The sequence below is a fragment of the Sinocyclocheilus rhinocerous genome, unplaced genomic scaffold, assembly GCF_001515625.1.
Source record: "Sinocyclocheilus rhinocerous isolate Xijiao unplaced genomic scaffold, SAMN03320098_v1.1 scaffold1648, whole genome shotgun sequence".
In the NCBI taxonomy this organism is placed as follows: Eukaryota; Metazoa; Chordata; class Actinopteri; order Cypriniformes; family Cyprinidae; genus Sinocyclocheilus; species Sinocyclocheilus rhinocerous.
Genome location: NW_015647958.1, coordinates 553,990 through 568,705, shown reverse-complemented (window position 1 = coordinate 568,705; position 14,716 = coordinate 553,990). Strand labels below are relative to the sequence as shown.

The 14,716-nt window shown below is 36.5% G+C and overlaps 1 protein-coding gene across 1 annotated transcript in view; it reads left to right on the top strand.

The window, feature by feature from the left end:
* Window positions 1-3,961: 3,961 nt before the first annotated feature.
* LOC107709456 (neuronal acetylcholine receptor subunit alpha-3) overlaps window positions 3,962-14,716 on the top strand; it is a 19,477-nt gene continuing 8,722 nt past the window's right edge. Inside the window, exons 1-2 of the mRNA XM_016513940.1 lie at window positions 3,962-4,212; window positions 13,227-13,366. Coding sequence (XP_016369426.1) covers window positions 4,155-4,212; window positions 13,227-13,366 — 198 coding nt within the window. The 5' untranslated portion in view covers window positions 3,962-4,154. The remainder of the gene's footprint in view (window positions 4,213-13,226; window positions 13,367-14,716) is intronic.

Here is a 14,716-nt window from a genome sequence, read left to right as displayed (position 1 = left end):
TCCCCCCCCCCCCCATTAACAAACACATAAATATTCCTTCAAAAACAGAAAGCTTCATAGACACTGCTTTGACCACAAATCAATGTTTAGCACCATGGACAGCGGCAGTGCCATAGCCATAAATTGGTCGAACTCTCCCAAAGTATAGACAAAATATTGACCATCTTGCATGCGTACACACAGTGATTCCTTAGCAACACACACATTTTCTCTCATACAGTATCTCCCCATTTCAAAACCATGGACAGGGATTATTCTGCTGTTGTAATTGCTAACTATCTAACAAAATCTATCTAAATTATTGTGTTATATTAGTACTGCAGATTACTAAGCAAACAACAAAGGATTACAATAAGTAACATGCATGTATTTACAAAAGATTTTGTAAATATTTATAACTTTTTAGTAATGGGGATGTGGAATATATAGAAGACTGTATAATTACATAAACTTATGTACATTTTCAGTTTACTAGTCATATACATTTTTATATTCTGCTGAAATAATTACTTGAACTAAATTTGAACTGATTTGTTTAACTGAAATGAAAATAAGTGTGAGAGGAAAAAGACAATAGCCCCTGATTGAACTTACAATTGTGTAAAGACTGATACAGGCCTCCAAATTGCAGCACCTGCTCCCTCTAGCGTACTTTACATACACTCAGAGAAAGAGAGAGAGAGAGAGAGAGAGAGAGAGACATGAGAGAGAGAGAGACAGAGAGAGAGAGGGCTACCAAATGAAGACAAACTGTTCCCCTACTGCACACAAAATGAGTTAGAAACAGAATTACACTTCTTAACCTTGCGCCCAAACTATACATGAATTAGGAACTTTTTTTTTCCAATAAAGAATTTCAATGAAAATTTAACACAAACAAACTCCCAACACTTGTGAAACACCAAACTGCCGGCCTCCTCCAGGATATCCATCCTCCGCCAGAGCCTCCACCTGTCATGTCTGTCTGCCTGCCAGCCCTTTGCCTTCCCCTGTCACCATCCCAATTCACTCCTTTGTCCTCCTCCTAAGTCACCCTCCGTCCCTCCCTGTGTCTCCACGGCGTGAGGTTGCGCCTTCCGGGAGGGGGGCGATCTGTCACACCCCTGTGGACTGTGGATTGTGGTTTCTCCCTCTGTGTCCTTATTTGGTTGTTCCTGTTCTCATTTGTAGTTAATCACCTTATTGTGCTCACCTGTCTGCCCCTCGTTATCTGCCCTATATTAGTTCCTGTCTCCTGTATTCTAGTTTGTCGGTTATTGTGAATGTTACCCTGTGTGTTGTTGTCTACCCTGTCTGGATCTCCTGTTGTTTCTTGATTAAATATCCGTTTATTCGTCGTCCTGCCTGATCTCTCAACACCCCGACCGTGACAATTATAATATGACTGTTATATTATAATTATTCATGTTTAGCCATTTAGATCTTGTTATTACACTAATTAAAGGAATTTTGAAATGAAAATTTACTCAGACTAAGAGGGACCAGAAGCAATGGTTTGAAGTTATAATCGTTATAATGATGGATTTGTTTCTTACAAAACACATACTTCTTGCTTCATGAGATGTTGATGGACTGGAGTCGTGTGGCTTACTTGTGGATTATTATGATGTTTTTATCAGCTGTTTGGACTCTCATTCTGACAGCACCCATTCACTGCAGGGGATCCATTGGTGAACAAGTGATGTAAAGGTAGATTTCTACAAATCTGTTCCAATGAACAAACAAACTCATCTACATCTTGGATTGCCTGAGGGTAATTAATTTTACAGCAAGGGGGGGGGGGGAAATATTCCTTTAAACTTTTGAATCTGAAACATACACACACTGAGAACATAATCCATAAAATGAAATATCCACCAAAATACAATGAGAAAAAAAAAGACAGCAGCCTGGATAATGCAGATAGGTCTTACATTTCACAAGATAATTTAGATATGATTATATTTTTATGTGAAAATGTACATTGCTATTAGCACTTTGAAGGATGAATTGAACATTATATTTATGTGTGTCCTGTTATTATCCAAAGATTTACTTGTAAGGTCAAATCTCTCTCTCTCTGTCTATTTTTCTTTCTGTGTGTAAGCATTTGCACATGGATGGTTTTACAGTCTCTTTGCTTTGTGCACATGTATTGAAACATCAAAATGTTTCTCTCTCATTATCATCACAGCACACATACACAGATAAACGCAGCCGTTTGATGGGAAAACAACAACAACAGCTGCTGAGCCATGTGTGTCCCTCTGGCCTATACATTTGTGTTTAAGGTTTAAATGTTAAATATGGATTTACACAAATGAAAGACCTTCATCTTTTAACTCCTGTGATGTCTTAGTGTTTGCTCTGTATTATTAAAGTGAGATTTAAACTACATTTTTCTAAACACTGTTTGATGATGTCAAAGGCAAGGCTTTTATAATGGGAAGCTAAATGTAATCAATATTCCTGAGGCTTTTCCAGCGGCACTTTGTTAGTCACCTGCTGTAACCCGGAACCCTTTATCGACTGCTCTGCTTTTAAAACTTGACAAAAAACGTTATGTAGCCTACCTCAGAAAGCCTCTTCAATGTGCAATTAAGCGAAGATAAACCTTCATAGAGGTCACATTTCTGTCTGATTTTCTGTGATACCTAGGGTGATATGAGAGTTTTATTGTGATAAAGGGAGAAAGGGAAGAGAGTGTGTTTTTATAGAAATAGTAAGTAATTCCATTGACATTTTAAATTACTATGTACATGTTACAGTGATAATTCCAACAATCTATGAGTATGTTTAACAATCGTTAGATGAAAAAACTTGTTGTTTCTTCACAAACAGCTGTAATTGAGTATTTTAGATTTGCATATTATGAAGTAAACAACTGTAAAAGGATAGTCCCCCCCAAAAAATGAAAATTCTGTCATCATTTACTTAGTTCATATACTCATCCTGTATGGCTTACTTTCTTCTGTGGAACGCAAAAGAAGATATGGTTCACTTAACATTGACTTTCTATACTTAAAAAAAATGTTTGACCATACAATCAAAATCAAAGGTAACCGAAATGGTTTGATTAGCAACATTTTTTCAAATTTTTTTTATTTTCATACAGTTTCTTCTATACAGAAAGTCATACAGGTTTGGAGCAACATGAGGGTGAATAAATGATCACAGATTTTGCTTTTTGGATTGACTATTCCTCTGCAGGTTATTCTGTCAGCATTACACTGTTCCAAAACATTTTTCTTCTTCTTCTGTGAAACACAGAAGGTGAAATATTGAAGAATATACTGATGAGTTTTTCCAAGCATTAATACTAAATGGTGAGCGCAAAGTACAGTATTATAAAAATGGTCCAAATTAAGTCTTCTGGAGCCATACCATAGCTAAAATTTAAGTTTCTATTTACTGAAAAGTTTGGTGCCTTGATGAGAAAGAACAGTGATTTCTGAATGAACCAGCTGAAGGAACAGTTCATTTGAGCCGGATCGGATCAATGAATCGACTGAGCCATTTCACAAAACTCTCAACGATTTGTTCGAGAAAGAACAGTGATTTCTGAATGAACCAGCTGAAGGAACAGTTAATTTGAGCCGGATCGGATCAATGAATCGACTGAGCCATTTCACAAAACTCTCAACGATTTGTTGATGAATTAGAATTTGGGACTGTTCATCACACAAAGCTATCGTATGGCTTTAGAAGACAATGATTATGCATGGATTACCTACTTTTATTGTGATTTTGCGTTCGCACCATTCATTTGCAATACGCGTGAAAATAAACAAAGAGGACATTTTTCAAAATGCCTCCTTTGGTGTTCTGCAGACAGTCTAGCTGGACAAGAAAAACGTCAAGTTGAGTAAACGATGACAGAACTGTCATATTTGCAAGAACTATCTATTTAAATTGCTGTATAAAACACACTGTAATTGTGTGGCTCATTAAAGACACTTGGTTGAAGACGCGCGCGGGGAAGGATGCTCGCGCCCAGGGGGAGGGTACGAAATCAAATTCACCTCACGAGCTTCTTCTGCTCGCGGAAAGCACAACTCCAGTCACACAACTGGGATCCACAAACATCCTTTCTACAGTTTATTCCTTTTCGACTCTTTCACGAATTTGTTACTTTCTTTTGGAAAGGGAGACTGACTCCCTACCTGTGACGCTCGATGTATTCTGCGGGGAGAGTCACTTTGTTTTTTCTTTTAATTGTCCTGATAACGCAAGGTAAGTTCAACTGTATTCAAGATATTAATGGATTCTATGAACACAAAAACTTTGAAAAAAATATTGCTTGCTCTGCGTCTCTTGTGCCCATTGACCTCAATAGTAGCCTACTGAGATCAAGTGGGGAAAAAAGTATTAGCTCATACTAGTCAGTAGTGAACTAATGGACAATCATGCTCTAGCCTACTGTCCTACCAAGTTTGTTTAAGGTCATTTTCTCTGTTCTCATGTAATATAAATGAATAGTTCGCACAAAATGAAAATTCTGTCACCATGTTTTTCTAAACCTGTATGACTTAGCCTACTTTCTTCTGTAGAAAACAAAAAGATGTATTAGGCAGAACGACAGCTCCAGTCACTATTTACTGCACTATATGCAAAAAGATGCAACTAAAGTGAATGGCAGTCGATCGCTGTCAGTCACGAATATTCTGCCCCTTTTTGGTGTTCCACATAAGAAACTAAGTGAGAAAGGGTTTGAACAAAATGGTTATAGATCATTCATAATTTCTGTTTCTGTTAATGCGAAATAGCCTAACACAAGTTGACAGTCTTAGGTTTGTGCATTTAAATGAGTAATTAGTCTGTTTGCGTGACCGTGACATTCACTTCGTATCTGTATATAGGTGAGTTATTTTGCTTTGATAATAATCTTAATAACGATTTATGCCAAAGCGTTACGTTTTAATATAGTCAAATCCGTTCTTCACGCTGTTGGCGTGCGCGCGGAACGCAGAGTTTCGGGTGCATATTCGTCTCGCTCGGGAGACACTATAACTGCGGGGAATCCGAAGGCTATTTCAGACAACAGCTATAGCACAATTTTGTTTAATCACTTTAAAGCCTTTTATCGGCAGAATGAAACCGAATGAGCCCAGTGGCATTGTTGTAATGAAATGCGTGTTAATCACTTCGTTTTCCACTATCGTCAACACCCGCTTGTGCGTCACAGCGTAGAAATATTTACAGCCTTCTCGACTCTGAGAAAGCTGTTTACGTAAAATTAGCAACAAGTCCACGTTTGGTGGTGTTAACTTGTCACTGAATTAAGTATCTGCTATAAATTCGTTCTCTTCTTGTATGGTTTAGCTGGTAAATCTGCATCTAAATAAGAAACGAGGCTTCACTTTTTTGTCACTGCCATGCAATTTGTCACTCAAGAGTGAGTCATACATTTTGGAGATAAACTTAGAAGCAGGCAAACACTCAAAGGAAACTCACCGTTTTCATCCTGTTGAGTTTTCACATTGCTAAATTCCTTATGCTGTTCTGAGCCTGGAAAAGAGGAGCTGTCTGAGGATGAACTTGTGTTCAACTCCAGCTGTATGTCATTCTCGCTGCAAGCATTCTCTCCATGCTGGACTGATCACAAGGCCACCGCATGAAGTAAGGAGCAGGGAAGAAACAGAGAGAGATGTTTGGAGAAAGACACCAGAGGGTCTAAGAAAGGTTTCTCAGGAGATACGCACAAATATATAGGTTTGATAAGCACTATAGTTAGAGCAGGGGAGAGGTTTACTCATATAATTTGCAATAATTTGTGTACCATTGATTTGCAGTGGAATCATCATTAAATTGTCTATTGATTGTCATCAGCGAGGATGGACAGCTTATTTTTGTTTTAATTATTTTTATTTTATTATATTATTTCTTTTATCACCTGCTGCAGAGTTAGACAAGATCACAAGATCAATAAAATTCAGGTTTTGTAGGGTTAGATGATGAGGAAAAAAAATTAACTTAAATGATTTTAGCAAATGGCTGCAATATAACAAAGAGTGAAAAATTTAAGGGGGTCTGAATACTTTCCGTACCCACTGTAATCCTTTTGATGCAGCTGCCAAAAAGATGTGTTTTGAGACACATTATGCATGTAGTTTCACAAAGTAAGGCAATGGCTTTTTGTAGGTAAGCGAAAAATATGAACGTTTTTAGTTTTGATCGTGTAAAATAATGTACTAAATGACTAAAGAAAGACTGAATGAGCATTTCTATCACACACTAAATTTTATAATTGAGCATACTATATTTTTAAAATGTTTTTGCGAACTTTGCACAATTGTTTTATGTTAAATGTAGTACAACCAAATGGGAATTCCCTTTAAAATGCCCAATTAACAAATACCTTTTAATTCAGTGATTCTCAACAATTTTGACTCAGAGTCCCCCCATTGTCCACAGTATTCAAATGCTCCAAGATTTTTCCCTTTGTTTGTGATTTACTGAATAAGGGTTAAGGATTTTTTTAAATATCTTTTATTCACCATTTTTACGTGATCCTTTTTTTTTCTTGTTTTCAAATTTTTTCTAACTAGAAAAATTAATATTCATAATAAAAATGCCCCCAAAATTATACAATTTTATTAATTTACATTTACATACATATTTTCTAGGGTTCCAGGCACCCTGGTCGTACCCCTAGAATATCGGCCTGTTTTTTACTTGGTACCTCTTTTGTCGTCCATATTACTGTTGTCATAAAAAAAATAACAAATATGAACTATAAAATATAATAAACAAATATGAAAGTATCTTTGAAAGTGTTATTTTCATTGTATTTGTCACTTTCTGCAAAAAGAACACTTATAGTAAGTAAAAAATATTTATTGTAGTTTTTTTGCATTTTATTGACATGTTCACACCAGGTGTTACAATGCATGATACACTGTAAAATCGAATTAGTTGGGCTTACTTAAAAAAAGCATGCAAACCGATTGCCTTGAAAAAACTAAGTAAAGTGAAATAGGAATAGTATGTTGTACTGACAAATGCTTAGTTAGTATAGTTTACTTACACGAGAGTTCTAGTAACTAAAAAAGAACTGTAGGGGGTACTTGATCCTTTCATTTAGGTTTACTCGTGACTTAGTATAGCTACTCACTGACTCCCAGAGTGCATTGCGGTATGAATAAATTATGCAGTTGCTTTGTTTTACAGTTGTTGATTTTATTTGACAATTTTATTTGCTGTCTTGTGTCAGTAGTAGCACAACAAAAAGAGCAAATAAAATGGTTATTGTTACAATTAATGAAAATAAATGAAATTGAATTGTTACCATTGTTGTGATTCACGTGCTGAATGTTTAAGTCTGTGTGTGACTTTATCATGATACCCCACACTATTTAAGGATCATATAAACACAATCAAAATCATCTCAAGGTATTTATGAAAAATCAAGTTTGAGAAAGCTCATTAATAAACACACTAATACTTTAATTAGAATATAGGTCACTTTCTGGGGAGGAACATCCTCTGGGGAGGATTGTTCTTTTATCCACCCAAGCGCTCTTTTTCTATAGCTTCACATCTGTGTTTTGGTGCTGTGGAGAGAAATCAACGAAGTTCCAGCAGGGAGAACGGTTATGGGAGGTAAACCCCTCTGCTCCAAAAGAGAAAAAGAAAGAAAGCTAGAGAAAGTAAACAAAAGAAAGGCAAAAATGATTCTCCTCACCTCAAGAATGGGTGTAAAGACATTTTGAATTGTTTCCAATTCGTTTTCTTTCTTTTTCATCCAAGCTTTGCCACCTCTATTTCTTCTGCCTTCCTGAGGCTGGTTTATATAGATGATGTCAATGGTCTTAGAGCCCCAGGACCCTGCAGTTGCACAATTTGATATGTTTCAGTGTAATATGAGGTAATGCTCCAATTCATATGTAGGGTGAACTGAGAGAAGAAGAAATTATGATTGCCCTAAGTTTGCCTCGAGACTATTAGAGAAGCTTACCTCTTAAAGAATGGATGACAGTGCTGAAAATATGAAGATGTCCAGGTGGCTTAGTGTCATTCTTCCTGCGTTCGGAATTAGTCACAAACTCACATAGATACACGTCGCCCATACTCTTTGTTCCAGATAGCGTGCGCACACACACATACGCACCACATGCACAGACAGAAGCACACAGTCTTCTGTGGGGAACAGGAGTGTGTGTTGCTGCAGGCTCAAGTCTCTGGACAACAAGAACAGCTCACCTGTCTGATTCTATCTGTAATGCTTTTCCTCCACTGACAGAGAAACACACTTAGTGTCCTGCTCACTTTGAGAGGAAGAGCTCTCTCTCTCATTACTTCTAAATGAGGGCATATGGGCTCAGCAGCAGTTCACGAGTGACTTACACGCATGGCTTTATATTGTCACAGATGACTCTTTAGTCTTTCCAACCGATTGAACATTCTTCATAATCATTGCTTTTGCTTGTGTGTTTCTCTGATCTTCAGCAAACCAGTTTCTGGAAACATTCATGTATTTTGGATAATATGTTATTGTACTTGCAAGGTCGGGTAGTATTGTTAAAATATATATAGCATTTTTAAGATATCTTGAGATTAATGTATTTGTTCTAAACTTGCTTTAGAAGAGTAATTTTAAATAAACCAAAATGTTTAATGCAAGAAAAATCCAGGGTAAATTTATTTTAAGGTGTCCACATGTTACGTTTACTTACTATTATAATAACAATAAATTATGCATAATTACATGCAAGTAACCCTAAGCCAAACCCTGATTCTAACCCTAACCATATAGTAAGTACATGTAGTTAATTAATATTACTCAGTTCTAAAATGTATAATTACACTGTAAGGACACTTTAAAATAAACCAAATCCAGTTATAAATAACTAACTATTTTTGCCACTGAAATTTTAAATAAAGATGCTATTGAAACATGCACAAGTTGTGAGATATGGAAGGATTACAAAATGTACTGAATGACCTGCTCTTTAGTAAATGTAATGACCAAAAATTCCACAGTGACTCGTACCTTTTTTTGGATGTAATTGCAATTTTAATGGGCTTCAGTGCTGAATCCAGTGGACCTAATCAAATGTGTTGGGTTTAACTGTTATGAACTGTAATTTTAACGTAAGTACCGCTGCTATTTTTGATCAGCCTCCATCCTCATTGTGGCCACTGACAGCTCTCTTGCAATTATGATAATGTCTTCTCTGCTCCATTCTTATGTTTTTATGTGAATTGGGCTCTGAAATGAATAAATACGATGTAATTGACAGATTTTGTGAGTAGTATCTTGGACCTAAAATATGGATTCATTCTGTTTTATTTTTGTTTTTGACTGTGAGTGTTAATACAACATGTTATCAATTGGCAAATATTTTCCTGCTTTGCAAGTTTTAGTAAATGCTCAGAATCATCTCGGTTACGTATATAATTTTGTTCGGGAACGGAGACGTTATGTTGAACATGACTGACTGAAAGGGAACTTCCAAACTCACCAAACTCACTGGACAATAATGTATAGTTAAAAACATTCCTTAAAGAGATTGTGCACCCAAAAGTTTACTCACCCTCATGTCATTATATACCCTCATGTGTATATTTGAACGATATTTATTTTGACCATACATTGGAAGTCAATGGCAGTAAACTTGGTTATCAACATTTTTCAAAATATCTTCTATTTTGTGTTCTTCAGAAGAAAAAAGTCAAGGTTTGGAACAACATGAGGGTAAGTAAATCAAAAATCATTTCATTTATGGTGGACTATCCTTTTAAGTTTCCCACCAGGGTCTGTTTAAAAGTTCAACTTTAAGAGACTTTATGGTCCATGTGGACACTGTTCTACTTTAATTTAAAAGTTCAACTTTAAGAGACTTTATGGTCCATGTGGACACTGTTCTACTTTAATTTAAAAGGGTTATCTTAAGCTTGATGGGGTTCAGAAAAACTAACTCTAAACTTCAACTCTCCACTTTGTATCTTATGTATTTGAATGAGGGTTAAGTCTGTTTAATTAATGGAAGCAGGGCCTTGCTATCCTTGGCTAAACCCATTAACAGAGGGGGCCACTGGAGAGTTAACTAGTTGAAGTAATAGAAGAGGAACGTAAGAGCCATACATGCGTAAGACAGCAGCACTGAACTCTCAGTGTACATGAATGTGTCTGGGTTTTTAAATTCACGGCAACTGATTTTCTAAAAGACTCACTGCATTCAGTCCTATTCTATTTTTGCTAGAAGTTTACAGAGGTCATAACTGCAAAGGATTGTTTACAAAATGCAGCTGAAGTCAATTTATGGAGCAGATATATCACCAAAGCTTATAGAGGGCATAATGTCACTGATTATAATTACATTATGTCTTGAAACCACATATAATACAATTCAGTATACTGTCTCCACACATCTTGTGTTTTTTACATGACAACTACGGTAAACCATAAGACTTAAAATTCTTAACTTAAATCTTAAAGGAACAGTTTACCCAAAATTGCTGAACGTTTATGCCAACCAAGATAAAGTTTACTTTGTTCATTGGAACAGATTTGAAGAAATTTAGCATTATATCACTTACTCACCTGTGGATCTGCTGCAGTGAATGGGAGCCATCAAAATGAGAGTTCAAACAGCTGATAAAAACATCACAAGTTGGCGCCGATAGCTTTGTGGTTAGTACGCCGACATATACAGCACAACTGCGCTCACTGCAACCCGAGTTCAATTACGTCTTGTCTGAATCAGGAGAGAAATATGCACAGATCAAGCACCATTCTAAACAGATATGATGGTGGATTTTGATGTGAAAGCACAACAGGCGATTGACTTTTTCACCTGAAGGAAGCATTATTATTAATTATTATGTATTTATTTACGTAATTATTATGTATTTGGCCAGAAGTGACAGTTTAAAGTTAAAATGCTTTAATAATGGATTTGTTTCTTACAAACACAGATTTTCATATGTCCCTTAACCAGGAAATTAACGTTCTTAGAATTGACAGACAGTTGACCCTGAGAGGTCAAGTAAATACTTACAGCGGATCTAAATATTTATAATTAATTATAACTAGTTATGATTAATTATTCATATTTCCCCTTTGAGCTGATTCGCTACACACTTTACAAGGCATTAATTGATGGACTGGAGTTGTGTGGATTACTTGTAGACTATTGTGATGTTTTTATCAGCTGTTAGGACTCTCATTCTGATGTCACGCATTCACTGCAGATGATCCATTGGTGAGCAAACTATGTTTATGATGATTCTGTTTATACTTTTTGAATCAGTAAAATTAAATGTCATATGTGATTGCATGTTTGACCAGTATCCTATTAGATTTGCCTTAGGATAAATTGGTGCAAACAAGTTAAGTTCGAAGTTACAAACTAAGTAGTCCTACGCAGTGAAATTTTATATCCCGTTTCAAGTAAAAGTTCGACCCTAACCTGTTCTTGACTTCTCCCGTGTTCTTTAGCATTCCTTCAGACTTGTCTAGCTCCATCAGAGTGCATTATTTTAAAGTTATTCCATTTTCCACTTGACTACACCTGGTCTCTTTGGTAATAGTTGATGATGACCTCTAACCTTGAGAGCTATGTTTGGTGCACTTAGAGTGTCTGCTAGGACATTGGCTCTGACCCTGAGGAATGTGCTAAAAGCAACAGAATGCACACACTCACATATTTACAAAAACATTCAAAATATAAAACAAGAAACAGAGTGTGGGCATAGCCACAAAAATCAAGCGTAGCGTTAGTTCTGGCAGGTCACGTTAGTCAAGCTCGCATCAGCTGACTCTGAGCTGATCCCCATTAACCTATGGGAATACGACACCCATCTAAGCATTCATATATAAGGTCCCGCAGTAGTATCAGCAGTTTTCGCATTGCCCAATAGCTAATTACCCTCCTCCATCCCCAACTCCTCCTCTGTCAGTCAGGATTCAGCCTTCTGATTCTCCTTTGAATCAGACTAATTCTAAAATGTGTACATAACATTATTGAACTTTAACGATATCTGCATACATTTATGTTGGTTCTGTTCTGTTTACCCTGGGGGGGTTATCGCTGCTCTCCCTGCTCTCATCCATGCTAGGCTGCATGGATGCGCAGGGAGTTCTTGCCCAGAATGGAACCATACCGCCAATCCAAACTGTATGCTAATTGTCAATCATCTTTGACGATAGTGGTCCTGACAGAAACAACACAATTTTGCTTTATTAAAGGGTTAGTTCACCCAAAAATTACAATTCTGTAATTAATTACTCACCCTCATGTCGTTTCAAACCCGCAAGACCTCCGTTCATCTTTGTAACACAAATTAAGATATTTTTGATGCATTCTGACAACTCTCTGACCCTCCCATAGACAGCAAGGGTCCTTACACGATCAAGGTCCAGAAACGTAGCAAGGAGATCTGTAAAATAATCCATGTGACATCAGGGGTTCAACCGTAATTTTACGAAGCTACGAGAATACTTTTTGTGCGCAAAAGAGAAAAAAAAAGACTTTATTCAACAATTCGTCTCCTCCGCACGCGCATATTGCACCCTGGCGCAGCTGACACAGAACAGCATACGCTGTTTACATTCAGTGGATACTCTCCAAAATCGTGCCAGGGTAGTGCACAGTATTCTCGTAGTTTCGTAATATTGCGGTTGAACCCCTGATGTCACATGGATTATTTTACCGATCTCCTTGCTACGTTTTTGGACCTTGATTGTGTAAGGATCCTTGCTGTCTATGGGTGGGTCAGAGAGCTCTCAGAATCCATCAAAAATATCTTAATTTGTGTTCCGAAGATGAACGGAGGTTTTACGGGTTTGGAACGACATGAGGGTGAGTAATTAATGACAGAATTTTCATTTGTGGGTGATCTATCCCTTTAAATGCATTAATATAGTTGACCACATAATGCTGATTGTTTGAAATTGAGGCTCTTCGGCATATACAGGTATAAAATTATTTGACTATTTTGAGATCTGACTGAAGCCAACAGCTGTTGTTGGACGACTGGCAGATTTGTCAATGGATAGAGCACCGGAAAACACTCAACTACTGTTGAGTCTGAGTCTATCGGTCTGATGTATAGCACTCCTGATACTGAATGTTTTATTGCACGTGTCTCGTTCTCTGTAGTTCCTATTTCACCACCCACTGTATTATGAATGAAGTCTATCCCTGGGTCCCACCCAGTGCACTGCATACTAAAGTACATTTCTATTCCTGTGTGTTTGTGTGCTTGTGTGTGTTTATCTCTGTATGTGCATGTTTGTGCAGATTGTTTCTCATCTAAAGGAGAAGACAGGCTGTTTCGTCGTTTATTCAGGAGGTATAATCAGTTCATTCGGCCAGTGGAAAATGTGTCTGACCCCGTCACAGTGGAGTTTGAGGTCTCCATCTCACAGCTTGTTAAAGTGGTAAGAAAACCAGTGTCCACTGCCTCAAAATACTTAACCTGCGTCTTGTCCAAACATTGGGTTTGAGATGAGATTTAAGCCAGTAAAATTGTTTCTTGACCTGAATTGCTATTAGTATTACAAGGGTTACACAATATATTACATTATTAACCAATATTAGTGTTTTTGAAGTATTAGCCATTATTATAATTTTTTTTATATATTTGTAATAAAAATACTGAATATTGTTCATTTTGTTCACATTTTATTTCCTATTTTTACATTTAGATTTCATGTTCCATAATCTAACATTCATTTAAATATTTAAAACCAATTGAATGACAATGTTAAATCTAATATTTAGCAAATCTCAATATGAATATATATTTTTCATATTGTACTGTACATTATAATGTTGTGATGCCTAAATTCACTTGTAGCGTTTAAAACAATGGATTGTTTAGGATTATTGTTTTTTATTATTTTTTTTATAACATTTATTTAGAAAACAAATGTGGATAATTAATATTGACTATTGTCTGACATAATATAAACTTATCAGTAATGGCCAGACTTTTATTATTTGTGCATCTTCGTGAATTTTTCTAAAGAATGGACTCTTACGAATCATCGTATTATTTTATGCTTGTGAAAAGAATCAAGCAAAGCTGAGACAACAGTTAGACACTAGAGAATTCTAGTCCACATTAGTTAAAGTGTACAAATTTATGCTCAAACAAATTCAAGCACACAAGCACTTTTGACCTCTTTATAAAAATAACAGTGTATGAGGTCTTTTTTATTTTTTCTAAAATGGAAAAAAAGGAGATTTGCTCTGCAGGTGGCTTTCTGTGAGTGGAATTCTGTGCTGTTTTCAGTTATTGTGAGGGCTTTTTGTTTCATTTACTGTGGTCAGAGAGAGCAATTGAGTTAAAAGCCTTTGTGCCCCACTGTTACAGGAAGTAGTGCAGACTCTGTGCTTTCCCCGGCGTCATACAAATCAGCACTCCTCTTAAAACTCCTGGATTAAATTTCCACTTCACCAGGGAAAGCGGCCAAGATTATCAGCACACCTTTTTTCTTGCTTCACAGAGACAGACACCTGAGAGATTAACAAGCCATAACCAACCACTCTAGAGAACACAATCCTTGATTAGAGATTATACTCACTCACTCACTCACAGGATTAAAGGGGTCATATGATGTTGCTAAAAATAACATTATTTTGTGTATTTGGTGTAATGAAATGTGTTTATGCGGTTTAAAGTTAAAAAAACACATTATTTTCCATATACTGTACATTATTGTTTCTCCTCTATGCTCCGCCTTTCTGAAACGCGTCGATTTTTACAAAGCTCATCGGCCTGAAAA